This window comes from Theropithecus gelada, chromosome 2 (assembly GCF_003255815.1).
Source record: "Theropithecus gelada isolate Dixy chromosome 2, Tgel_1.0, whole genome shotgun sequence".
Taxonomy (NCBI): Eukaryota; Metazoa; Chordata; class Mammalia; order Primates; family Cercopithecidae; genus Theropithecus; species Theropithecus gelada.
In genome coordinates this window covers 42,392,970-42,419,913 of record NC_037669.1, presented here as the reverse complement: position 1 = coordinate 42,419,913, position 26,944 = coordinate 42,392,970, and the positions used below count along the sequence as shown (strand labels likewise).

General features: G+C 43.7%; 2 protein-coding genes across 3 annotated transcripts in view; one reads left to right on the top strand and one right to left on the bottom strand.

Annotated features, from left to right (window-relative positions):
- Nucleotides 1-2,888: 2,888 nt before the first annotated feature.
- DTX3L (deltex E3 ubiquitin ligase 3L) lies at nt 2,889-14,114 on the bottom strand. The gene is made up of 5 exons (XM_025375476.1): nt 13,785-14,114; nt 12,326-12,537; nt 8,060-9,595; nt 7,412-7,629; nt 2,889-6,394 (listed from the first exon to the last, which is right to left on the bottom strand). Exons 1-5 carry the CDS (start codon nt 13,969-13,971, stop codon nt 6,325-6,327), a joined length of 2,223 nt encoding a protein of 740 aa, XP_025231261.1. The 5' UTR covers nt 13,972-14,114; the 3' UTR covers nt 2,889-6,324.
- PARP9 (poly(ADP-ribose) polymerase family member 9) overlaps nt 13,351-26,944 on the top strand; it is a 37,635-nt gene continuing 24,041 nt past the window's right edge. Inside the window, exons 1-5 of one of the 2 annotated variants that reach the window (XM_025375475.1) lie at nt 13,351-13,959; nt 18,333-18,436; nt 19,878-19,911; nt 22,159-22,994; nt 26,052-26,273. In XM_025375475.1, coding sequence (XP_025231260.1) covers nt 18,422-18,436; nt 19,878-19,911; nt 22,159-22,994; nt 26,052-26,273 — 1,107 coding nt within the window. In that variant the 5' untranslated portion in view covers nt 13,351-13,959; nt 18,333-18,421. Of the gene's footprint in view, nt 13,960-14,106; nt 14,163-18,332; nt 18,437-19,877; nt 19,912-22,158; nt 22,995-26,051; nt 26,274-26,944 lie in introns of those variants that run through there. The other variant, XM_025375474.1, reaches the window with a different exon arrangement.

Here is a 26,944-nt window from a genome sequence, read left to right as displayed (position 1 = left end):
TCATATCCCTTCAAACTTTATAAAGAACTTTTAAATTTTAAGCAGGGCGCGGGGCGGGGGGTGGAGACCAGAAATCCTAAGGAAAAACAAGCAGCACGCTCCCCCCTCTTCCGGAACAGGGAAGTAAGTCACTGTAGTCGGCGCCCCCTGGAAGAGAGGGTTCTGCGTAGCGTGGGGTCTCTGCGCCCGCCCGGGCTGCTGGGTCTCGCGGGCCCCGGGCTCAGCCCTGCTGTCCCCTTCCCGCACCCGTCCCCCGCGCTCCTCACCATCCTCCCGAAGGAAGAGCGCCGGAAGGCCTGACGCGCCCCGGGGTTCCTGGCCAGCCGCACGCTCCCCGCCTCCGGATCTCGTCCGGCTCTGGAAGTTCACGTGCAACTGAGTTCGCAAGTTCTTCGGAGGTCGGAGCCCCTGGACTCAGAGCAGCTGCAGGAAGGGGCCTGGGGCAACCATCCTCGGCTCGCCCAGACTGCAGGTGCGTCCCACCCAACAGACTTGTGCCTCGAACTTCTTTCGCTTTCTTTTCTCTGAAAACCGCTGCTGCCAAACATTGAGGCCTCGAGTCCACAAACAGCTGCCTCAGGATTTTGTCGCCCTTTGAGACATTGCTGCTAGACAAATCCTGGGTCAAAGTCCAGGGCTCTGCAGTTTTATTAGTTGTGTAGCCTTAGTCGATAGCATCTGTACAATGGGCACAGCCATAGCTATTTTTTGTTATTATCATGAAGATTAAATGAGATAAAGTCTGTAGAATGCCTGACACATTAAAACACAAAAATCGGTTTTCCTTTCCTTTTCTGCTGGGCATCCCATTCCTTGCCCCCCAAATCTCCCTACACACCCATCTTTAGAAAAATACACTGGGTTCTTTCCTGTGCTCCCTAAGCCAGGGCTGGAGTCAGGTTCCCCTCTGGCCCAACAAGGCATTATTTAACAATCAACGCGTATTGAAGGCCTTTGATATGCCTGGCACTGTGTTAAGATTATAAAGATGAATTAGACAGATCCCTTCTCTTTGGAGTGAGGGGGGAAGTAAGGAGATGGAGAAATAAAACATAGATGAATACAGTCACCTGGTGTATCACAAAAAGTCCTGGCAGTATACTGGTGGTATACTCAAAATTAATCATTGAGGATAATTTAATAAAGAAATTATTTACACAGGTGTGGGCAAAGGATTAAGGAAACCAGTGAGAGATGGTGAAGCAGCCTCCTCTCCTTACCATCTAGGCTGAAGGGGCAAGGGAGGGGGCATCTACTGAACTTGGTAAGAGCTATACCCATAGGAAAGTGCCAGCAGGTAGGACCCATGACTGCTTTCGGGAGACAGCCAGGGGAGTATAAGCATCTCAAGTACTCTCTCCCTCTGCCTTCCAGTCTCGTGCTGGTATCTCCCACTGCAGAACCCAATGAGTAATCAGAGAATGGAGCTGATGTGGTACTCAGAGGTCAGCCCTCGGTACCACCTCCAAGGCAGAGAGCAAGGCAATGGGTTTTGGTATCATATTTGCATTGAGCCACATATAAAGTATTAGGATAACAGAAATCAGTGGTTTGTTGTAATTTAGAGACAAGATTGGAGAAAAGTTTCTATAGTAGTGGCATTTCAGTAAGACCTTGGATGATGACTAGGGGATTTTCTAAGAGGAAAATGAGGTGAAGAATGAGAATGAGGCGTGTCTCTCTCTCTTCAGAGTTCCTTCTTTCATCATCTGTCATGCAGAGAGCAGGAGTAGGGGGTGGATTACACAGAACAAAGATCACACGCATGAAAGTATAGACTGTGCTTTGGAAAATCTTGTAGTCTGGTGTGACTGAACCCTAGGGACTTGGTGGTGAGGAAGGAACACAAAGTATGCAAAGTGGCATGAGAAATCTCTAATGGCCATGCTGCTGAGTTTAAACTCTATTTTCTAGGCCAGTGGATCTCTAAACGTTAATTCCCAGACTGGCAGCATCAGGCTCATTGTGAAGCAGGAACCAGGGTGATAACTCCTAGCACTGCATTGCATTACATCTTACTTTGCCTCACTTCTCTTTTTGTTTCTCCTTGGGCTTGGACCTCCAAAATTATTAATATGCTAATCTTTGCATCGAGCTCTGTGTTTTAGATCTGATCAATAAAAATGACCCAATCGATAAAAAAGGAAATAGTACCTAACTTCTGTATGGAAATCAAACCAAAAACAGTACTAAACTTTTTTTTTTTTTTTGAGACGGAGTCTCGCTCTGTTGCCCAGGCTGGAGTGCAGTGGCATAATCCCAGCCTACTGCAACCTCTGCCTCCTGGGTTCAAGCGATTCTCATGCCTCAGCTTCCCAAGTAGCTGGGATTACAGATGTGCACCACCATGCCTCACTAATTTTTGTAAACACTAAACTATTACAGTAACTGTAAGGAAGTCCAATAAAGATCTTATTTTTCTCCTAATGACTACTTTGATGCTATTTTCAGGGAGGCATCAAATACGTCAGTATTATTCTTTTATTTTATTTTTTCTTTGGAGAGAAGGGTGCCCCTGATCTAATAGTGCTCAGTGAGTTGTCTGGGTAATTCAGCACCAATGTTGGAGAGGTGAAACAGAACCTCAAGAAGCAAGGTATTGCATATGCTTTCTCTAGGAGAGAAGAGATGAAATCTGCAGCCTACTTTTATCTTTATAACCTATGTGTTATAAGGAAAAAATATTGAGAAATGTGATTTTTACAGCCAAAAGTAACAGCAGTGAAATCAAGAGTAGTTAAGTTGTACTGTGATAATTTAGGAAGCAGCTACACACCAAATCAACTGAAGACCTCCATGTACATGTTTTACAACTGTATCCTGTGTGTGTTGTAGGAAACACCCAGAATCTCAACCGAAAGGGAAAAAAAAGAAGGGAGAGAACACAATTTGTTCTAAATCTTTAACTTTATTTAAAGCAGATACAGATAACACCTTCCACAGAGTAAAAGCAGTAACCCAAATGCTCTCCAGTCACCCATACCATGAAACTTGCACATCACACACAGTGCAATCTCCCATCCAGAACTTAGTAGAAACCAAACTTTTCCTTCTTTGGAACAAATTTAGCTAAAAGATGAATAACTAGAAAATAACTATAATGGTAAAGAATTTAATGAATCACCAAAAACTAAATTTATAATCTGATTTTTAAAAAAATCATGTATCATTTAGCTTAAGCTTCCTCAACTCTCTGGACAAAGAAAAAGATTCTGAGTTTTTAAGTTCTTCAAATAGGATTTCCTCTGGGGAAATTTGCTTTGAGTACTGTGTGGGAATCCATTTCTGAGAGAAGCGCAGAATAAAGGGTTCGCCTCAGCCTGCTCCATGGAGAAGTACCCTCATGGGAGACAGTACAGATCTCAGGGGCAGAACTATGGGGGCAGACTACCTGGTTCATGTCCCAGCATTTCCACTTATTAACTGTGTGACCTTTGGCAAGTTACTTATCCTCTCTGTGCACCAGTTTTCTCAGTTATAAAATGGGAAAATGAATTGTATCAATCACACGTATGTAAATCTGTTGAAAGGGGACAAAATAAGGTAAGTACTCATTAAATATTAGCTATTATTATCTGATAAAAAATTTGTACGTGTGTATGTGTATCTTTGGGAAAAGAAGAAGGCATCTTGTTTACCATTTTTTTGGAGAGAGGCTGGGAAATGGATAATCACATAATTTGCTATTATTAATCTGACTTGAAGAACTGTTTAAAAATAAAATTTGGCATGTCATATATTCCTTATAGTAGGCTTATTTCACCTTTCTTCTGTCCAGAGAGAGTATCAGCGAGAAGGAATTTAAAGGTGAAAACATGAATTGGTGGGAGTTAAGGCTTGAAAAACTACTACAATGTGGGCTACGGTTATTATAAAATGATGGAGATGGAAACTAGAGTAAGTTCGTCTGTTAAACCTGGAAGTGAGCTAGGCATGGTCGCTCACGCCTGTAATCCCAACACTTTGGGAGCCCAAGGCAGGAGTATACCTTGAGCCCAGGAGTTCGAGACCAGCCTGGGCAACACAGGGACACCCCATCTCTACAAAAAAAAAAAAAAAAAAAAGCCGGGCATGGTGGTGCACGCCTGTGGTCCCAGCCACTTGAGAGGCTGAGGTGGGAGGATCACCTGGCCCCAGAAGGTTGACGCTGCAGTGAGCCGTGATTGTGCCACTGCACTCCAGCCACTGCACTCCAGCCTGGGGGACACAGTGAGAACCTGTCTCAAAACAACAACAACAAAAACAAAACAAAACAAAAAAACACTTGGAAGTGGGGTATACTCAAAAGTACAAAATTATCTAGAGAAAAACAATGCTCAGAAATATGTAGCATTACTGTGGCAGGGCAAGTGCACCCAATATGGCAGTTTACAAGGAACAGAAAGCAAAGGTTCAAGTGAGGGGCCTGGTCAGAGTTCAGGCTGCAAGTGTTCTAGAATAAGAAACTTAAGTCAGGCACAGTGGCACGTGCCTATAATCCCATCTACTCGAGAGGCCAAGGTTGGGGGATGGCTTGAGCCCAGGAGTTCAAGTCCAGTCTTGATGTTTTCCCTTAAGAGACAGGGCAATATAGTAAGGCCTTGTCTCTTAAGGCAAAAAACAACGAAAGAAAGAAGCTCAGTTTTCCAAATTAGTAGCCAGGACTCTAGAAATGGCTTCCTTACTCCTGCCTCTGCCAAAGATTTTGGAGGCAAATATCCCTCTGCTGGCTTACTAGCAACCTAAGTCAGGCAACACAATTTTATGAAACACTGCTATAGTTTGGTTTGTTTGACCTCCTCCAAATCTCATGTTGAAATTTGATCCTCAGTGTTGGAGGTGAAGCCTAACGGGAGGGGGCTGGGTCATGGGGGCAGATCCCCCATGAATGGCTTGGTGCTGTTCTCATGGGAGTGACTCACTCTCAGTTCCTGAAGAACTGCTTGTTAAAAAGAGCTTGGCACCTCCCCCACACCTCTCTCTCACTTCCTCTCTGTTATATGATTTCTGGCTACACTTGGCTATGAATGGAAGCAGCTTGAGGCTTTCACCCGATGCCCAACCTTCTGGCCAGCAAAATTGTGAGCCAAACAAACCTTTTTTCTTTATAAATGACCCAGTCTCAGGTGTTCTTTTATAGCAACACAAACAGACTGACAGGCACCAACTATATACTAGGCTCTTGGCCATTAAAAATGATAGTCTTGGGTGGATGTGGTGGCTCATGCCTGTAATCCCAGCACTTTGGGAGGCCAAGGCAGGAGGATCATTTGAGCTCAGGAGTTTGAAACCAGCCTGGCCAACATGGCAAAACCCCGTCTCTACTAAAAATACAAAAAATTAGCCGGGTGTGGGTGTACACACCTGTAATCCCAGCTACTGGGGAGGCTGAGGCAGGAGAATCGCTTGAACCCGGGAAGTGGAGGTTGCAGTGAGCCAATATCACACCACTGCACTCCAGCCTGGGAGACAGAGCGAGATTCCATCTCTAATAATAATAATAATAATAATTAGTCTTATTCCATTTATTACCAATGCTTGCCCAATCTCTACTCATGGCCACTTTTCTTGCCATGAGTAAGAAAGCGGAATATGGGTCTTTAATTTTCCACAACCAACCCTTTTTCCTCCCATTTACAATAGAATTTCACTTTCACAGGTAGAGATTAAGGGGAAAACACACAAAAAAATGAAGAACCACCCCAGAGATGGCAATGAAAAAGGGATCAGTTGGCAGCTGATAGTTCAACTGAAGGACACAGAAGATGATTTCAGACCCACCTCTAACCCCAGTGATGACACAAGAGGCATGACACCCTTGCAGCAGATTTTACACAGATTTGGGGGGCTTTTGTCTTCCATAAAAAGTATCACTCCAGGGCCAGGCGCAGTAGCTCATGCCTATAATCCCAACGCTTTGGAAGGCTGAGGCGGGCAGATCACGAGGTCAGGAGATCGAGACCATCCTGGCTAACACAGTGAAACCCCGTCTCTACTAAAAATACAAAAACAAAAATAAGCCGAGCATGGTGGTGGGCACCTGTAGTCCCAGCTGCTCAGGAGACTGAGGCGGGGAGAATGGCGTCAACCTGGGAGGCGCAGCTTGCAGTGAGCTGAGATTGCACCACTGTACTCCAGCCTGAGCGACAGAGTGAGACTCCGTCTCAAAAAAAAAATATCACTCCAGAAATGACAGACTAGCAGATTCTTATTCTTATACAAACCATTTCTTAAGAAGAAAAATTTCAAAGTCCTTTCTACGTAAGTATTTAGATTGGCATAAAATCAGCCTCCTAAAATATACTTTTTTGAAAGCTTGATTTAAGACATCTTCCAGCAGTTTTCTTACTCAATTCCTTTCGCTTTCAGCTCCTCTTTGACACGTTTCAGGTAAGAAGGATCAGGGTAGCCATACCTGGAGAAAGAAAAATTCCTTTAGTGTCACCACAAATTTTTCCAATATGTGCAATAGATATCCAGCATTTAAGGATTTACTATCCAGTGTTGCAAACATTCACAAGTAATCCTGAAGGTGGATGATGTATCATGACTTTTAAGTTTGCAGATGCAAGTCATTTAGCTAGTGAGTGAGCCTAGCTGTCTGGCCAACATCTGCCTTTCAACCTGGCTTCTACCCTGCCAACTCCAAAGTATTAACATGATGTAGTTATTACATTTTGCATCAAAGGGCAGGGGGTTTGAGAATCCAAGATGAATGGTAAGTACGTTGATTTAATTTGAGGCTTCATGTCTATGTTAATTCTTAAAATTTTTCAGTTTATAGTAAGCAGTGACTCTCATAAAAATATAATAATATACTGTGTTTTACTGGGGCGTTGTAATCACATGCTAGTAGGATTTTCAAATTTCAGGTTTTGAAAATGTCTCAGGGTATATATTTTTTCTTTAGTACCAAGGGTCTGAGGAATCCTATTGGGGTTTCATAAAGAACAATTGAATTTCCCATAATACAGTTTCTACCAATAGTCTCCTTACAACTTAGACTTTTTCTAGAATATTATTGGTCAAGTGATTTCAGGTTCTCTGTGGACTGGTGGGGGAAGAGGGGAAAAAGAAAGGTGACCTTAAAAGAAAGCAAAGTAACTAACTTTCCTAGCATCTAGCCTTCAAGTAGACACCAAGCCTCAAATTAAATCAGCTTATATAGTATTCATCCTGGATTCAAAACCCCCCGGCCCTTTGGTGCAAAACTGAAATAACTCCATAGTACTTTATAGCTGGCAAGGTAGAAGTTGATGGGGACCAATCTTGCTGTCTTTGAGATTATCATCCCTGACTAGCATCTCTCAAAATACTTGACTATACCCAATACCACTGCTATAGATTCTTCTTATATCCACATCCAGAAATTGCCATAGTTCATAATTCTTATAATCTGTTGAGTAGCCATTACATCCCAAAAGGCTCTCACTTTTCTGGTCCTCCAAACTTGGATGTTTTGTGGTGAATATCATTCCAAGTGATGACATCTGAGGCTCCTGATACGCGAGAGTACCCCACTGTGAAAATCAGCTTTTGGTCAAAGGCCTTATGAAGCAGTTCCAAAACCTTCTTTCCTTCCTTATTATCAGGCAAGTATGCAGTTCGCTGTGTTCCAGAGTATCTCTTTCCTGGGTTTGGGTGTTCTTCCTGTGTGAGGACAAGAAAATGTCATGTGAAAACAGTGCCCTGTCTAATTTTTATTATAGGTATAGATGTGTTCATTTGTAGATAAAGCAAATCAAAAGCAAGAAAAGTATTGAAGTTATGCTGATATTCCCAATGACCGATATTTCTCCTCTTTCCTTGAATTCATGCTGGAAACACTGTCCACCTTCCTGATACCCCCATCTCAAGATATAATCTCCACCTACCCTTTCTCTGTCTTAAGAAATAGACACAAAAGATATTTGAATTATCAGCAAACATTGTGACCTTTACCACTATTTCAATCCCTTGCACATGACCCTGGAGATAATTCCTTGGGAAATCTACTGTCTAATAGGCAATAGGACAGTCTCTTTTGCCCTGGTAATCGTAGCATAGTGGCAAGAAACCCATGGACTTCAGAAATACTTACTGTTTGTATGCCTCCTTTCATAGAATAATTAATCACAATGGTGCCACAGGACTCATAACCTGGAAGTGAGTCTCTTGAAACAGTGACAATCATGCTGCCCTCTGGCTGATTTCCTTTGTGAACACCATAGGAAGTCTGGCATGTGGGACAGATTGGCTTATATGACATGGCTTTGCTGATACAAGGGCCGCAGAATTCATGCTTGCACTTTGGCAGCACTTTTTTGTTACTAATGGTGTCCATACAGATGACACAGATGCCCTCTTCCTTCTTGTCCAGTTCTGAGGCCTCAGAGCTCACAGAGCCCTTGAGTGGCAGAGAGGCTGCTTTGGAATCATCACTATCAATGTCCATCGGTGTTTCATGATCCTCCTTCAGTTTCTCTCCAGCCAATGAAGACTTTCCTCCTCCTTTTAGAACATACTGCTTCGCCTTTGCAAGGTGATTTGGCAAACCAGTCAAAATCATTAACTCTTGATTTAGCACAAAGTGTACATTTGGATGTCTTTTTCTAAAGTCATCTGCAAACTTGGTCTGATATAAATGCTTTCTCTCCTTGCCCAAAGATTTCAGTAAAAGAACTTCTCTCATCAAGTGATATGAGACATGTTGAAAGGCATCGATGAAACTTGCATAAGCATGCACAGATAGATCTACCTGCTTGTCCTTGGGTTCAAACAGAACGCAGGTTTTCTGACCTTTCTCAGAAACCTTGCTGCAAGTGTCATACCTTTTTTCAATCTCTGATATCTCCTGTAGTAATTCAGTTTCTAAAAGTTTATAGCGGGCACTATCAACCTCAATTCCATTCATCATGTAATTGCCAGTGAGTAGTTTCACGGGTGTCTTGACAAGAGCTTCAGAGATTTTTTGTTTAGCAGCTGAAATGTCATCTTGGCTTCCAAGGAGAGTTAATTCTCCTCCTTTCTCTTTTATAAGGAGTTTTGTAAACTGTTGATTCAATTCCTGTTTGAATTTATTTGCCTGCTTACTGTCTGCTAAAGAGACACATTCTTGCTTCAGAGGTTCCGTGTTCTTCTGAAATTCACTAGCAAAAGACTGACGAGCTGCTTCCAGGTCACCTGATTGACTTGAGGTGAAATCTAAACAGACCATATTTGGAGAACTGTCCTGGATTTCAATGTTTATACCAAATCTTTTCTCTATTGAGTCGATTTTATCAGGACAGATATATTTAAAGTATTCAAAGTAAGGCAAGGAAACTTCAAAACAGTTGCTTTTTTCTTCTGCCTTGGTTTCTGGTTCAGAAGGAGAAATGTAGCTGTCCCTCTCCTGCTGACTGAGTGGCTTCCTCTCTGTCATTGAAGGGGAAAATTCTTGTTTCCGCTCACTTTCCAGGAACTGCTCACTCAAAAATTGATGTATTTTTTCAATGTCTTGGAAGTCACCACACACCTTCTCAATTCCATCGTGACCTTCCATTTTTCTGATACTAGGGCACAGTGTGGTTATGTATGCCCTCTGCTCTTTGGAGAACAGGTTACAGTTCAGGTCAGCTGTTACAGTAAGAAAGATCTGAAATTTTAAAAGGAACAGGAACAAATAAAACCTCTCAGCATGCAGACCTACCATCTTCTCTTCAGGAGAATGCATAGAGACTAGAGAAACAACCACTACATCTTCTACATCTTCCCCAAGCAGGGGGCAACTTCTTTCAAATCCTATTTATTTATTTATTTATTTATTTTATTTAGAGATGGAGTTTCGCTCTTGTTACCCAGGCTGAAGTGCAATGGCATGATCTCGGCTCACCGCAACCTCCGCCTCCTGGGTTCAAGAGATTCTCCTGCCTCAGCCTCCTGAGTAGCTGGGATTACAGGCATGCGCCGCCACGCCTGGCTAATTTTGTATTTTTAGAAGAGACAAGGTTTCTCCATGTTGGTCAGGCTGGCCTGGAACTCCCAACCTCAGGTGATCCGCCTGCCTCGGCCTCCCAAAGTGCTGGGATTACAGGCGAGAGCCACTGTGCCCGGCCTCAAATCCTTTTTAGAGGATACAGCATGCTACATCCCAGAGGTTCTCAACCCTGTCTGCATATAAGACTCACCTGGTAAGTTCAGGGAAAAATAAACCAGCCAAAGCCCAAGCACATCCCCAGAGATTCTGATGTTAACTAGTCTGCAGTGGAGCCTGGGCATGAGCATTTCTAAAAGCTCCATGGCCAAGAGATCTGTGTTCTACAACTGCCACTATCTGTTTGATCTTGGGAACAGCAGTCAAGGGAAGGCACTGTGCTCTCTGGGCGAGTTGTCATGGCCCTCACAAATGTCTGTGAACTTGGAAGGGAGCCATAAAGCTGAGGAAAATGGCTTTCCTATGACTGTTTTTTCTCTTCTTCACTCCTCCTCCTTTTTTCTTTTTAACACCTGACTGCATGCGAAGTTGTTGGTCCCTTCTAAACCCTGGCCTTTAGAAGCTCAAATATAAGACATGCCAGGTTAAGATAAAAAGGACAGAGGCCGCCGGGCGCGGTGGCTCAAGCCTGTAATCCCAGCACTTTGGGAGGCCGAGACGGGTGAATCACGAGGTCAGGAGATCGAGACCATCCTGGCTAACACGGTGAAACCCCGTTTCTACTAAAAAATACAAAAACTAGCCGGGCGAGGTGGCGGGCGCCTGTAGTCCCAGCTACTCGGGAGGCTGAGGCAGGAGAATGGCCCGTAAACCCGGGAGGCGGAGCTTGCAGTGAGCTGAGATCCGGCCACTGCACTCCAGCCTGGACAACAGAGCCAGACTCCGTCTCAAAAAAAAAAAAAAAAGGACAGAGGCCAATTAAATGTAATATAAAAGCAAAATTTCTAATGTTTTGTTCCTTCTCAAGGACTTTGCATGTAAGATCCTTCCTCCAGATCTTCAAAATATTTCCTGAATCCAGCCATTTTTCACACCTCCATCAAGGCCACCCAAAGTCCATGCCATTCTCATCTTTCACCTGGCGCATTGCAACCCCTCCTAACTGGGTTCTAACTCTCCATTCTAGCCCCTTCCTATGTTCAGTTTTCCAACAGCAGCCAGAGTGACCGTTTAGAAATATAAACCAGATTGTCCTCTCCCCTGGCTCAAAACTATCTGATGAATCCCCTAACATTTTAAGTTAAAAATCCAAAATCCTTATCTTCAGCCCCAAAGGCCTGTCTTCTGTGTACCTTCCCGAGTTCCTAGCACCTCTCTCCCTTGCTCACTGCCCTCCCACCACACTGGTTTCCTTCAAGCTTCTGGGCCTCAGAATGTCAGCTCTTGGGGCCTTTGTACCTATGCTTCCCTCTAGGACATTTTCCCCCCAGAAATCCACTTGGCTAGAGATGTCATCTCACTTGAGGTTTTTCCAGACATCCTATTTTAAATGGTGGTTCTGTCATTGTCTGTCACGTATTCTTCTTATTCTTCTTTCTAGCAGGTATGACTGGCAGACATTTTATTATATATCTATTTGTTTATTAATATTGTCTGTTTCTCTCACTAGAAGGTGCCATCCCCGGAAGCAGAGTCTGCCATGTTCCTGGCTGCCTCCCCAGCTCCTATAACAGTGCCTGGAACACATTAAGCAGTGGATATCTATTGTTGAATGAATCTTGTCATCATTCAAGTTGCAGGCCAAACGTCACCTCCTCAGTCAAGCTGTCTCTGATTTCTGGTTAGAATTAGCACCAGGCTAGGCACAGTAATTCATGACTGTAATCCCAGCACTTTGGGAGGCCAAGGCAGGCAGATCGCTTGAGCCCAGGAGTTTGAGAACAGCCTGGGCAACATAGTGAGACTCCGTTTCTACCAAAAAAAAAAAAAAAAAAATTGGCTGGGTGTAGTGGCGCCTGTAGTCCTAGCTACTCAGGAGGCTGAGGTGAGAGGATCGCTTGAGCCCAGGAGGTCAACGCTGCAGTGAGCCATGATTATGCCACTGTACTCCAGCCTAGGTGATAAAGTGAGACTCTGTCTTGTTGGGGGAAAAAAGAAGTAACACCACCCCCATCTTCCCTTTGCTCGCCCTAGCCCTGTTTCTCTCCAAATAAATAAAATGGTTTTAATTATTTCACTTGCCTACTGTCTTTCTGTGCATGCCCTGGACCCCAATATAAGCTGCCTGAGAGCAGGGACTTTGTCTGTTGTGTTCGTCTCTGTGTCCAGTGCCTAAAACAGTGCCTGGCTCCCATGTATGTGCCCAGCACATGGGTGTTGGATCAATAATACATGAGGCTGGTGACTGGAGAGGAGGCGCAGGCACAGCCAGCTCCTTCTTTCAATACTCACCCTTTGGAGACAGGAATCCACAGCATTAGGAATATGTCCTTCATGTTGATGCGTATCACTAGACGGTGTTTCTGCTTGTGACTGTGTCAGTGAAGAAATTTGAGGTCTCGTGTTCTTCTTTATTGAATTTTCAGTGGGTACCAGGAAAATGGGCACAGGTTTGTTGTCAACAAGCATTTGGTGTTCTCCTTTTTTCAACACTCTCTCCTTAGCTTCAGCGGAAACATTAAACACACACATATACATACATAAAAATGGGAGAGATTTCAAGTAATCCTCCCATTCCTGTGTCTGTACCCTGCCCCAGCACCTCCCAGTAAGGCTGCTCACTGCACCCCGGAATGGTGGGTTGGCGATGGAGGAAATCGGGGAGCTATTAAGAGTTCTAAAGTGTGCAGATTAAGTTTTACTATAGAAGTGAAAGCTTAACGACAATGGAACATTGTCCACTCATTAAACATCATGTTTCTGAAACTTGTCTCCAGTCTCCCCTTCCTTCCTTCTTTCCCTCTCTCCCTTCCTTTTTTTGTTTTGTTTTGTTTTTTGAGACGGAGTCTCACTCTGACACCCAGGCTGGAGTGCAATGGTGCGACCTCGTCTCACTGCAACCTCTCTGCCTCCCGAGTTCAAGCGATTCTCCTGCCTCAGTCTCCGGAGTAGCTTGGATTACAGGTGCGCACCACCACACCCAGGTAATTTTTGTATTCTTAGTAGAGACGGAATTTCGCCATGTTGGCCAGGCTGGTCTCGAACTCCTGGCCTCAGGTGATCCAACAACCTCGGCCTCCAAAGTGCTAGGATTATAGGCATGAGCCACCGCACCCGTCCCGGTCTCCCATTTCAATACTCATTATACAGGTAAGTTACAACAGCAGGTATCAAAAGTGCAGACTCCGAATTGTGTAAATACACGTGTGTTTGCTGGCATTCGTAAAAAAGGGCAGGAAGAAAATACACCAAATGGACACACTGTTTATCTCCAGGTTGTTTTCTTTTTTACTCTTTTCTCTTATTTCTATAGTGAGCATATATCACTTTTGTAATCCTCAAAAATACAAAATGGAACATCCTTTTGTTAATGGATGGAACAATGGAACCATTATTTAAAACATAAAAGTGGAATCCCTGAATGACAAGGACAGCAGCTGACAGGCATCTGGGGGATGGCAGATGACAGCTGAGAAATTAAGTTAGAATGAGGATATGGAAAACATCCACACTAAGGCGGGGTTAGCCGGATCCGCACCGGGCACATGTGAGGCCCTATCCTCCACCGAGTGTTCACTGTCTCAGTGAGTCTCTTGGCAGCAGGGCCCCGTCCCTGTCCGCCACCGCACAGTGGCATACTTTCTTCCGCCCTCTCCCCTAGGTCAGCTGGAACTGGGTCCGCCTGGAAACCCGGGAGTCGGGGCCCCAGAGACGGCTTTCGGCTTTCGCAGCCCGACCGCCCGAAGCTCACCTGCCCTTTCACTGAACTCCACCCGGAAGGTGCCCGGGGCTTCGTGTTCCTGGGGCCTGACCGTGCACTCCCCGCCGCCCGAGGACTTAGAGCTCTGGAAGTAGCTCTCCAGCTTCCGTTGTACCCGGACGCCGGACCCGGACACCCGAACGAGGAGCGGGGACGGCGGGCGCAGGTCGGAGGCCATGGCTCTGCGCGTCGGGAGGGCGCGGGGGCTCCGGGACGCCGCTGGGCCGGGACTGGGGTAAAGGCGCGGCCCGCCCCGCCGACTAGGCGCAAAGTTTCAGTTTCGCTTCCCCGGAGGTCCCTCCCTGTTCCCAGCAGAGCTGCTTCCCTCTCTTCCCTGTGCTGTCCGCACCGAGGCGAGTGGTCTGCCGGGTGGGTAGGTCCGGTGCCCCTGGGCCCTCGAGGTCCCCTCTCCTGCAGGCTCGGGGTACGGGGGGGCGGAGAGTGGGGGCGGGCGCGGACCGGGATCCCAGGGCCAGGCCTACCTTATGAGTAGACTATGCAAAGAAAGAAAGTTTCTCCTGTGTTTCTTATTCTTTGTAACTCTTACTGCTGTTTTCACTATTATTTGATGCTAAAAAGTAATTCACATCTGAATCCATGTTAAACTTACCCATTTTTGAAAATTTGAATGTGTTCATCTGGTAATTGTGACCTGTTACCCCTTCCCTCCCTCCAACTCTACCCTTTAGACAGGCGCCTGGGGGCTTTTCTCCTCCATTGCTTTATTTAACCAACAGCACTGAATTGTTTCTTGCTGCCCAAAGAGCAGAGCAAGGCCCTGATGTCAAGGGCTGGTGAGGGGAGGCGGACCTGTGAACCAAGGAGCAAAACTTCTTCAAGGCCTCCAAGGAGAAGTTTCAAGCAGGATTTTAATAAACTGAGTGTGGCGACGAGATGGGGAGGATAGGGTTGGGGGGAAAAGCACCTGAGGCTTAGGGACCACTGTGGTCTGAAGCACAGAGTGGGCCTGGGGCCTGGGAGGAGAGGAGATGGGTGAGGGGATGAGGGAGGGAGGGCCTACCTAGATGGGCACTGTCCAACAGAAATACAATGTGAGCCAGTATGTTCATTCTAAAATTTTTGCAGCCATATTTTTTAAAGGATAAAGAAACAGATGAAATGAATTGTAATGATGTTATTTAACTTGACATATCCAAAACTTAATCATTTCAGCACATAATGAGCTTTTTACATTCTTTTTATCATACTACATCTTTGCAACCCAGTGTTTTTCTTATACTTACATCACATCTTGATTCAGACTGGCCACATGTAGCCTCAGTAGCTATGTGAGGCTAATAGTCCACCCTGGACAGCACATATTTAGATGGTGAAAAGCTTTGAAGAGCAGTGAAGATGACTTGAAGGGTTGTAAGCAGGGAAAGCAAGAAAATGACTTGCCAGATATGCATTTTAGAAATATGGTGCTGACAACGGTGTGGAGGACACATTTACAAGCAGGGATGACTGGCGGCAGAGAGGACAGAGATAAGGTTTTTGCACATGGCTGGTAAGACTGGAAATGGGTCAGTCTTCACTGTGAGCAATTTGGCAGTACTGTCAGAATTACAACAGCATATGCTTTTTGATTCTGGAGTTCCATTTCTAGGGATTTGTCCCATTCATATATTAGCCCCTGTGTGAAGTGACCTGTGTACAAAGATGTTCTTTACAGCCTTGTTTACAATGGCAAAAGATAGGGAACTCTTTAATGTCCATAAATACGGGGACCAGCAGTTTAATAATAATAATATATCTATACAATGGAATACAATGGGCAGTAGGAAAAATGAAGAAGCTCTCTATGTGCTAATATGACAAGATCTCTAGGATACGTTACGTGAGAAACATAAGATGCAGAAGTGTATATATAAGCTACTACCTTTTGTGTAAAAAATGCCACTGGAAGAATACAGGAGAAGCACTCTGGACAGGGAATTTAGTAGGGGAGATAGGAGGAAACCTTTTACATTTTCTTATACATCGTAAATGTAATACCTATTCAAACAATAAAATGTCAAATTAGGTACATTTAAATCTTTGAAAAGAGTATATTGCTGGCTGGGCGTGGAGGCTCATGCCTGTAATCCCAGCACTTTGGGAGGCTGAGGCAGGTGGATCACGAGGTCAGGAGATCGAGACCATCCTGACTAACACAGTGAAACCCCAGCTCTACTAAAAAAAATACCAAAAAAAAAAAAAAAAATTAACTGGACGTGGTGGCGGGCACCTGTAGTCCCAGCTACTCAGGAGACTGAGGCAGGAGAATGGCATGAACCCGGGAGGTGGAGTTTGCAGTGAGCCAAGATCACGCCACAGCCTGGGCCACAAAGTGAGACTCTGTCTAAAAAAAAAAAAGAAAAAGAAAAGAAAAGAAAAAGAAAGAAACAAAAAGAAAGGAAAGGAAAGAAAAGAAAAGAGTATATTGCCACAGCTCAGGCAAAAGGTGCTGAGACCCTGAGGTGAAGCAGTGTCAGTGGGTGAGGAAGGTAGGGGCATATTTGAAAGTGATTTAGGTTGTCAGGTCCCAGATATGAGACAAAAAAGACTGAGGGAAAGTTGCTAGATTTCTGATTTGAGTGCATAAATGGTATTATCATTTACTGAGCTGCAGAATCCAGGAGATAAAGTATGGATTTGGTGGGGGTGGGATGGAGGATTGGAGACCAGGAGATATGCAGAGGCTTATTTGAGGGGACTGTGAGACCTCCAGGTGGAGTTGAAAAATGGGGCTCAGGAGAGCCATGGCCTAGAACTGCAGATATTAGAGTCATATTTGCAGTTGGTGAGTTGATGCCGCGGGAGTGGATGAGTTCACTCCTGCAGAGCATGTAGAATGAGATGAAAAATGCCTTAGACAGAATCCTGGAGCAAACAATTAAGAGGGGTATGGTGGAAGTGAACGCAGGGAAAAGGCTTGTAAAGGTAAAGTGAAGGGTAATAAAAGAACCAAGGGAAGATGGCATAGGAGAAGCCAAGAAAGCAGGATTTCAGGAATGAAAGAGTGAAATACTATAGAAAGTGGTCCAGTAAAGATGGATAGAAGATAATCCATTGGCATTAACCACATGGGGGATTCTGATGAGCAGTTTCTCTCCTTTTTTTTGAGACAGGGTCTCATTCCTGTTGCCTAGGTTGGAGTGCAGTGGCATGATCACAGCTCACTGCAGCCTCAGCTTCCCACCAAGTGATCCTCCCATCTCAGCCTCCCAAGTAGCTGGGACTATAGGCATGTGCCAACATGTGCAGCTAACTTTTTGTATTTTTAGTAGAGATGAGGTCTTGCCATGTTGCCCAGGTTAGTCTTGAACTCCTGAGCTCAAGCAATCCGCCTGCCTCTGCCTCCCAAAGTGCTGGGATCACAAGTGTGAGCCGCCGTGCCTGGCCACTGGCAGTTTCTAAAGGGTCCTGGGAATGAGACAGGGAGCCAGGTTATAGTAGGCTGAGTGGGCAGGTGGACAGGAGAGTCCATTACTCATTCCGGAAGTTTAACTGCTTATGAAGAGAAGGAAACACAGTAGGAACCAGTGATGGAAAGTTAGGAAGGCTTTTGTGGTTATGCTGTTTTTAAAATGGAAGAGATGGAATGCTTAGAGCACTATGCTCCTTGTTTGGCTATCCATAGGCCTGTAAAACCTGGCCTGAAGACAGAAACAGGTGCAACATTTAAAGCAAAAGCTCATGGTCAAAGCAGATGAAGTCATCCTTCTTTTTTGAAAACAGCAGTGCCCTCTGGAGGCAAAAAATGCATCTTGTCTTTGCATTTTAGGATGCAAAGGATTGTACTAGACCTGCTACTTTCCCTTGATGAGTAAGAATAGGGATCTGATGCTGTAGACGGTTGTACAAAATTTTTCTATTGCAAAGACGTTAGAATCATTTAGCGGCCTAAATATAGCAACAAGTGTGGGCAACTGTATCTTTAAGCATTTTCATCATCACTCTTCTAAAAATTCATAATCTTTAATTCCTACCTATTAGATGGAAAATCATTACAAAGTATTTTTTTCTGAGATTTTCTGACTTTTAACCAGATATGCCCCTATCATTAGGTCAAGGATATGTATCACAAATTCAGTGATACACACCCCTCACAGGCAAAAATGGCATTTCCTCTTTCTTCAGACACTCTCCAGGGGGCTTCATTCACTCATAAGCTCGGTCTTCCTTACTGTTCTTTGAATGTTGTTCTCAGTCTCACCACTTTGTTATCATCCTCTTCTTCTAAATATGTAAAATCCTCCTGCATTCTTCATTTCCAGGCTGTAGTCTCACCTCCTCCATAAAGCTTTCCCTGTTCCAGGCCGTAGAGCATTTTCCCTTCTCTGAACTGGCATTATGATTTCCATTGGAACCCTTCTTGGAAAAGGTAGAAGGTAAACAGTAACAACAACAGCAAAACAATGTGTACATCGTTATCAAGGAAATTAAGAACTGTTCAAAATCAGAAATCATGTTTGGTCCTCCTACAGTATATTCTTACTGAGTTTCCTAAGATTCTGGCTAATGTTTATTGCATCTTTTCTAATTCATTCCTAGAAGTGGACCACTGTATCTGGAAACTACAGTCTATGCTTTGAAGCGCAAAAGAGAATAAACATTTAAAGACTCCCCCGGGGACCTGGAGGATGGACTTTTCCATGGTAAAAAGCATAAATGTGTATATGTCATGAACCTTGATCAGCACATGAATACTTCTTTCTATAACAGCAAGAAATCTGGGGTGTTCACTAATACCCGACATCCTCATCTGCTTTTAATAGCCCAGTAAAGTTTTCTCCTGTCTCCCTTCTTGGGAAATGGGGAATCAGTAATATGCTAATCTAATCAATAGTGTCAACTTGAAGCTGGATGATTTTTCAGAATATTTTTAATTCTCTTAGCTCATTTAGTGATTCTGCTTTTTCGGGTTGGGGTAAGGAGAGTAATAGAGGATGAATGAAAAGAAGGGAATAGAGAATAGAGAAAGATCAGATTAGAAGTCACTTACTAAACTTGAAAAGTTCACATTAAGGCTTGTGCCATGACAAAAGCAATTGAAAGTGGATCCTTGCTGGTGGATGAGAGACAGAGCTGATGAGGCTCACGTCCCCAGGTCTTCTGTCTAGAGAAACCTCATGAGCCTTTGGAGATTGGAGTCTATGTGAGAGTTTGGGGTCATTTTGGTCTGTGACTTTTGGGCCTTTTAAAGTGTTAATCTCTAACCCTCATCTCATTCTGAATTAGAATGAGATGCACTGAGATGCATTGGCAGTGGCTAGCACCTGTAATCCCAGTTACTACAGAGGCTGAGGCCAGGAGGATCGCTTGAAGCCAGTAGTTCAAGACCAGCCTGGGCAACATAGCAAGACTCTGCTCATCTCTAAAAAACGTAAAAACAATTAGCTGGGCATGGTAATGCATGCCTGTGGTGCCAGCTATTCAGGAGACTGAGATGGGAGGATTGCTTGAGCCCAGGAGTTCAAGGCTGCAGTGGACTGTGATTGCACCACTGCACTCCAGCCTGGGTGACAGAGTGAAACCTTGTCTCAAAAAACAATAAAATTAAATTTAGCCGGGCGCGGTGGCTCACGCCTGTAATCCCAGCACTTTGGGAGGCCGAGGCGGGCGGATCACAAGGTCAGGAGATCGAGACCACGGTGAAACCCTGTCTCTACTAAAAATACAAAAAATTAGCCGGGCGCGGTGGCGGGCGCCTGTAGTCCCAGCTACTCGGGAGGCTGAGGCAGGAGAATGACGGGAACCCGGCAGGCGGAGCTTGCAGTGAGCCGAGATCGCGCCACTGCACTCCAGCCAGGGGGACAGAGTGAGACTCCGCCTGAAAAAAAAAAAAAAAAATTAAATTTAAAAAAAGAAATGCATTGGCCCCTAGGGAAATGGCATAGGGCAATGTTTGCTGGCACATTTAGTATTTTAAGTGTTTCGGACATGCAAATTTTTAAAAACACATGCTCCCCTCCCTCCCAAACGCAGTGCTTTGAGCAGGATTTCCGTTGCATTGTGTTTACTAGGGTGTATTTGTTATCAGTAAGCTGTAGTCATTGTACTTCCATTTTTTAAGAAAGCCATTCTCATTTTTCACAGGTTGCCGGAGCAGCAGCTTACAGTGAAAAATCAGGTAGGATTACCTCGCTCTCACACTTGTTTCAGAAAGTCTTTGCTCAGATCTTTCCTCAGTGGAGAAAGGGGAATACTTAAGGACAGTGTTTCCCCTACAGGTACTCAGGTGCGTGACTGCAGATCCTTGTGGGGACCCCCGCACATGCTTCAGAGTTGGTGTGGCATCAGCAGGCATGATCTCTTAGGGCCCCCACCATTTCTCTCCTTTGCCCATAAATGTGAGACTCTTTTAACGAGAGCCTACAGCTGAAATTGGCCAGATGGGGTGGCCAACTGATTGTCTCCTTGCTCAACAAGTGCTATACAAGCTAAATAGTTCTTGCCTAATTCCAGGGGTGCCCCATTAAAGATTTTCAACCAAAGCTCAGGCCAATAGGGCCTTACTACTCAATTCCGGCTTTGTTTGGGTAATTGAGTCCACAAGAGGTCTTCTAGGAGACTCAGATTAGAAATGGGAGTTGATGCAAAATAAAAGTAATTATCACATTTTATCTATTTTAGCATGCACATTTTTTTTCACATTTTAACATTATTGAAATAAGGTAGTATACATTTTATCAATTGATGGTATGCCCCAGTTTAGTTGGCATTTTTTTTCCCTTTCTCAGAGGCATTGTAACAACAATGTCTTAGACACCATGAAATACAGTGTCCCAAGCTGGGTCCTCTGGGAAGCAGAATTTGAGATGGAATTAGGAGTGCAAAAAATTCACTGTGAAAGGTAAAGAGAGGAAGCCGGACTGAGCAGACTAGCCATCAGACTGTAATAAGAACCTGACAGTCTCTGCAAGCCTGAGATTGACTGTTAGAGGTGTCCCACGTTGGGCATAAATGGCCTTGCTCAGCTACTGATGGAGGCTACCCTGAGAATAGCATGACCTTGGCTGAAAGCTGAGATGAACCCTGAGGGGCTAGCAGCTGGAGGCTGTCAGCTAACTGTATTTCCCACTTCATAGCCAATTGCAGGGAGATCTGAGTAGCATATCTTCTTGTCTGCCACATACAGTAAATAATTTTTAGTCAATTAGTTTTAATTTCACCAAAATTGTGCCAGACTAGACTATCATAAAGAATTATTTACTGAACTGAAGCAGACATTATCAATGCTCCACTCATTGGCTGGTCCAATGTCTTCCCCTACTCCTGCTCACCAGGGAACTGCCTCAATCAATGACCAGTAGAAGTCGGGTAGGCCAGGCATGGTTGCCTTTTTGGAGTCACCCAGGTGGGGTGGGCAGATTGCTTGAATCTTTTGGAGCACTTTTGTAGGCCCAGGTGGGCAGATTGCTTGAAATCAGGAGTTTGAGACCAGCCTAGGCAATACGGCGAAACCCCCTCTCTACAAAAAAAAAAAAAATATATGGAAATTAGCTGGACACGATGGTGTGGAATGCTGTGAGCCTGTAGTCCCAGCTATTCAGGAGGCTGAGGTGGGAGGATGGCTTGAGCATAGGAGGCAGAGGTTGCAGTGAGCCAAGATTGCATCACTACACTGCAGCCTGAGCAACACAGTGAGACCCTGTCTCAAAAAAAAAAAAAAAAAAGAAGTTGAATAAATATCCCAGCTCCTGTGGTTACTACCCTACCAGTGATATAACCCTGAGGCACAAGATCTACACTATTTCCCAGTGGAGTTAAGTTCCATCTGCCTAGTTACACGTGCTTTGTTCATTTGTCTTACTTTCACACCCTGCCCTCCCCACCCCAAGGCCCTAGTATTTCCTAGGATCACCTCCCAAATAAACTACTTACATTCAAATCTTTGTCTCAGGGTCTGCTCTTAAGAAAACACAAACTTAGATGCTGACAAAAGCAAAAAAGTTATAAAACCTCCCCCTATTTTGGCTCATAATTAAGTCCCTTCTAATACCTGTGCCCTAAGCATGGGTCTTTCTAAGCTCTCCACTTTTATATATATTTTTAAAAATTCATGGCCCCCATATACATAGTTTTCCTACCATCATCACTGCATCGTAGTAGCTACCACTTATGGAGTACTTAATATATGTCAGACACAAGAGTATGCACTTTATGGGTGACCCATTGAAAACTCTTAGATGTCCTTGGTCTGATTATATGTCTAGTTGAGAAGAAGAATCACAAAGGACAATAGATGAAGTTCATCTCTCTTTTGCACATAGGAAACACAGTCTCCTGGTATGAAGTGGGATTACAACCTTTCAAACTGTGATTTTTTTTTCTTTCTTTTTTTTTTTTTTTTTTTTTATCTTCTCTTCTTTTCCAGGAACTGATGCTGTTGGAGACAAGTATAGTTGGCGAATTCCAATTAACCACAATGACTTCAAAATTTTTAAAAATAATGAGCGTCAGCTGTGTGAAGTTCTCCAGAATAAGTTTGGCTGTATCTCTACCTTGGTCTCTCCAGTTCAGGAAGGCAACAGCAAATCTCTGCAAGTGTTCAGAAAAATGCTGACTCCTAGGGTAGAGTTATCAGTCTGGAAAGATGACCTCACCACACATGCTGTTGATGCTGTGGTGAATGCAGCCAATGAAGATCTTCTACATGGAGGAGGCCTGGCCCTGGCCCTGGTGAAAGCTGGTGGATTTGAAATCCAAGAAGAAAGCAAACAGTGGGTTGCCAAATTTGGTAAAGTATTAGCTGGTGAGATAGCTGTCACGGGAGCTGGGAGGCTTCCCTGCAAACAGATCATCCATGCTGTTGGGCCTCGGTGGATGGAATGGGATACACAGGGATGTATTAGAAAGTTGCAGAAGGCCATTGTAAGTATTCTGGATTATGTCTTCTATATAAATATTCACATTAAGACAGTAGCAATTCCAGCCTTGAGCTCTGGGATTTTTCAGTTCCCTCTGATTTTGTGTACAAAGACTATTGTAGACACTATCCAGGTTCATTTGCAAAGGAAGCCAATGATGAGTAATTTGAAAGAAATTCACCTGGTGAGCAATGAGGACCCTACTGTTGCTGCCTTTAAAGCTGCTTCAGAATTAATCCTAGGGAAGAATGAGCTGGGACAAGAAACCACCCCTTCTTTCAATGCAATGGTCGTAAACAACCTGACTCTCCAGATTGTCCAGGGCCACATTGAACGACAGACAGTAAGTCTTTGTTTCTATTCTCTCAAACTGGCACAGGTGATCCTTGAAAGTTAAATAATTTTTAAGTGTACACTACGCAACACTACGGAGAAACCATCTTGTTTGGATTAAGAATATGAGCCAGATGCAGTGGTACATGCCTGTAACTCAGCCACTTGAGAGCCTGAGGTTGGAGGACCATTTGAGCCCAGGAGTTGGAGGCCAGCCTAGGAAACAGCCAGACCCCATCTCTTTAAAAATTTTTATTTTAAGTTTTTTTACAATAGGCTGGTCATGGTGACTCATGCCTATAATCCCAGCACTTTGGGAGGTCGAGACGGGAGGATCACTTGAGCCCAGGTGTTCAAGACCAGCCTGAGGAACGTAGCAAGACCCTGTCTCTCAAAAAAAAAAAAAAATTATCAGGGCATGTTGATGCACATCTATAGTCCCAACTACTTTGGGAGACTAAGGCAGGAGGCTCACCTGAGCCCATGAGTTCAAGGCTATAGTGATTCCTGCCAGGGCAACAGAGCAAGACTTTGACTTTGTCTCTAAAAATAATAATAATAATAATACAGCATTCAGGGCCAGGCCATCTGGATTTGAATACCAGCTTTGCTATTTTTTTAACTGGGTAACCCAAAGCAAGTTACTTTATCTTTAGTTCTTCAGTTTCCTCATTTGTACAATGAGGATAATAATAGCATTTGTATCTTAGAGCTGGGATCAATACACATAAAATGCTTAGAGTAGTGCTTGATATGTAAGAAGTATTTATCATTATTATTGCTATTGCTATTATCTTAGGCACCCTGAGGAATTAGAATAACCTTTGATCCCAAGGAACCTAAAGTCAGACACTTTATTCTTCACTGTAAAAATATTCTTTATTTGAAAAATCTCTCTGGGGAGAAAAACCATCTCAACATTTCTGAAGCAACCTATCAATAGTAAACAAAAATAATACTTAAGAGTATGTAAATTTGTGACAAGAGTGGAGTATAGTGGGCCAAGAAAGATTGCTTCAGAAGGTATGAGTTTTGAATCTGATCTCAAGTTTCAGTGGTTATGATTGGCAGGAGGGGAAGCTTTCTGGGTGGTCAGAGTGACTTGATCAGAGAGATGCAGAGGAATTGACAGAAAATAATGGGCTTGACTAGAGTCAGGAGACACGGGAGGAGCTCTAAGTCATAGTCTGTGTGTTTATACACAGAATGTAACTCTGCCAGGGGCTGTGGAGAATACAAGGTGCAACTAAGCGTGTAGCTGGGAGTCACTGGGCACAAAGGCGAGGACGCTAACAGGGAGAGGGAAGGAGTCAAGGTAGTGGTGAACCTAGGTATTTCTGAGTTAGTGCAGCTCCCCTGCTAGACGGAGAGCACCTTAAAAATGGAGATCTTGGCCTCTTCATCCCTATAGCCCCAAGGCCTGGTCTGGGCATGCATCTAAGGGTTCAGCAAATTAATGATAAATAAGTGGAGGGAGTAGGAGGGAGAAGGCACCACAACAGAGGGTGAGAATGAATATAAGGCTATATTCTTTTTTTTCTTCTGAATCAGTGATGTCACACTTAAGACTCCCATGACCACAATCAAACAGACTTAGACATTGGTAAAACAAACAAACAAACAAACAAACAAACAAAAAACACTTATTGCCTATAAGACAATTAGAGAGAAGACTAGGGGAGTTCATGAAATGAAATATTTGAGAAGTCATTAACACACAAATTTAAAATTAAAATGGAAGCATTCTAGTTGACTAACTTATCCCTTTAACTGAATTTTTTAATGTGTATTTATTGCCAGCAACATTAGGAACATTACAATTTTTAAAGGGTGTTGGTGCCCCCAAATTGCAAATTCTAATTGTGCTTTCAAAGTGATGCATTCATCAGTGAAGAAGTACCTGAGTTACCCTGAAAGGGAGCCAAAGTCAATAGAATGATTAGGGGAATTTGGGCATGGGGGAAGAAAGGACACTATCATTTTTAGCACAGCTCTGAGGGTTAACTAGGAGATGATATTGTCTAAAGTACAGCTCATGTATATGTACAGTCTATTTCTGAAGAGAGAGATGAAGAACTTGGTTACACATAAGATGGGTGGGTGAGTAGGAGGTCTGGGGACCTGACCAAGAAGAGGGCCTACTTTTCATTGAATACCTTTTTGTCCCATTTGGAGTTTCTTCAACCATGTTAAGTTCGTTATATTTTAAACCATAAAAACATTAGGAGATGGAAATTTCCCAAGAAATTTTATTTCCTATTTAAAATGAGACAAAACAAAAACCCATGATGAAATAGCAAAAAGTCATGGTGGTCAGGCAGAGATGAAACCATTTATTCACAGAGCTTAAAACAAATCACAGGGAATACTCGGAATCTAGCCATCTGGGAAGTGTAATCCAGCAAGGGGCAAACAGATGTTTGCAATGAAAATTACATCAGCCGGGCTGGGTGCGGTGACTCACACCTGTAATCCCAGCACTTTGGGAGGCCAAGGCGGGTGGATCACGAGGTCAGGAGATCGAGAACATCCTGGCTAATATAGTGAAACCCCGTCTCTACTAAAAACACAAAAAATTAGCCAGGCATGGTGGCGGGCGCCTGTAGTCCCAGCTACTCAGGGCTGAGGCAGGAGAATGGCGTGAACCCTGGGGAGGTGGAGCTTGCAGTGAGCCGAGACCGCGCCACTGCACTCCAGCCTGGGTGACAGAGCGAGACTCCGTCTCAAAAAAAAAAAATTAAAAATTAAAAAAAAGAAAGAAAATTATATCATCCATACATTTTCGTAATTTCTGAGTTATGTAATTCAGCTTCAATCATGGCAATCAAATGATCGCTCTTTGGAAATATGAGTTTCTATATATTAATAATGAAATTTTTTAGAAATTAGGGTCTTCAGCCTGGGCGACAAAGCGAGACTCCGTCTCAAAAAAAAAAAAAAAAAAAAAAAAAGAAATTAGGGTCTTCAAAGAGTATTTTTCAAAGCTCTTCAGGGAAGTAAAGATTTAAATTATTCATTTAAGAAGAAGGAATTTAACAATGAATCCTACCCTTTCTTCCCTTTTCAGGCAGATGTAATTGTTAATTCTGTAGACCCACGTGATATTACAGTTGGACCTGTGGCAAAGTCAATTCTACAACAAGCAGGAGTTGAAATGCAATCGGAATTTCTTGCCACAAAGGCTAAACAGTTTCAACCGTCCCAGTTAGTACTGGTCACAAGAGGATTTAATTTGTCCTGCCAATATATATACCATGTACTGTGGCATTCAGAATTTCCTAAACCTCAGGTAAGTTTAAAATAAATGTCTTTATTTAGCTCCATAGTCTATATAGTCTTTTTTTTTTTTTTAACAAATTTCCATCATTTCATTACATTCATGAAATATTTTGTCAAGTGGTATAGTCTTCATTTTTTAGCACACCTGTGAATACCAGAAATACTGAACAGGTACAGTTGCCGTAAGTTATCTTAAGAAGTTTGATTTAGGTCTGGTGCAGTGCCTTATGCCTGTGAATCCAGTGCTTTGGGAGACCAAAGTGGGAGGATCACTTGAGCCTAGGAGTTTGAGACCAGCCTGAGCAACACAGCAAGACCCCCATCTCTACCAAAAAAAAAAAAAAAAAAAAATTAGCCAGGTGTAGTGGTGTACACATGTAGTCCCAGCTACTCAGGAGGCTGAGGTAGGAGGATCACTTGAGCCCAGGAGATTGAGGCTGCAGTGAGCTGTGATCACACTGCTGCACTCTAGCCTGGGTGACAGAGACTGTCTCAAAAAACAAACTAAACAACAAAGAAGTTTAAAATGTTGCCTAACCCATGTCTAAATTTAAATAAGCATACTGCAGATAGACACTGAAACTAGTACTCCCTCAGTCTGAACACTGGTTCACCCCAACATACCCAGTGACCTCGTCCGCCTTTTCCTAAGTAGGCAAGGGATTCAGTCTCTCATGTCCC

Coding starts and splice junctions, on each gene's coding strand:
- DTX3L (XM_025375476.1), bottom strand. CDS start 13,971: ATGGCCTCCGACCTGCGCCCGCCGTCCCCGCTCCTCGTTCGGGTGTCC. Junction 9,596..12,325: donor TGGATTCCTGTCTCCAAAGG/GTGAGTATTGAA, acceptor TTAAAATTTCAG/ATCTTTCTTACTGTAACAGC. Junction 6,395..7,411: donor AAGTTTGGAGGACCAGAAAA/GTGAGAGCCTTT, acceptor TTCTTTCTCCAG/GTATGGCTACCCTGATCCTT.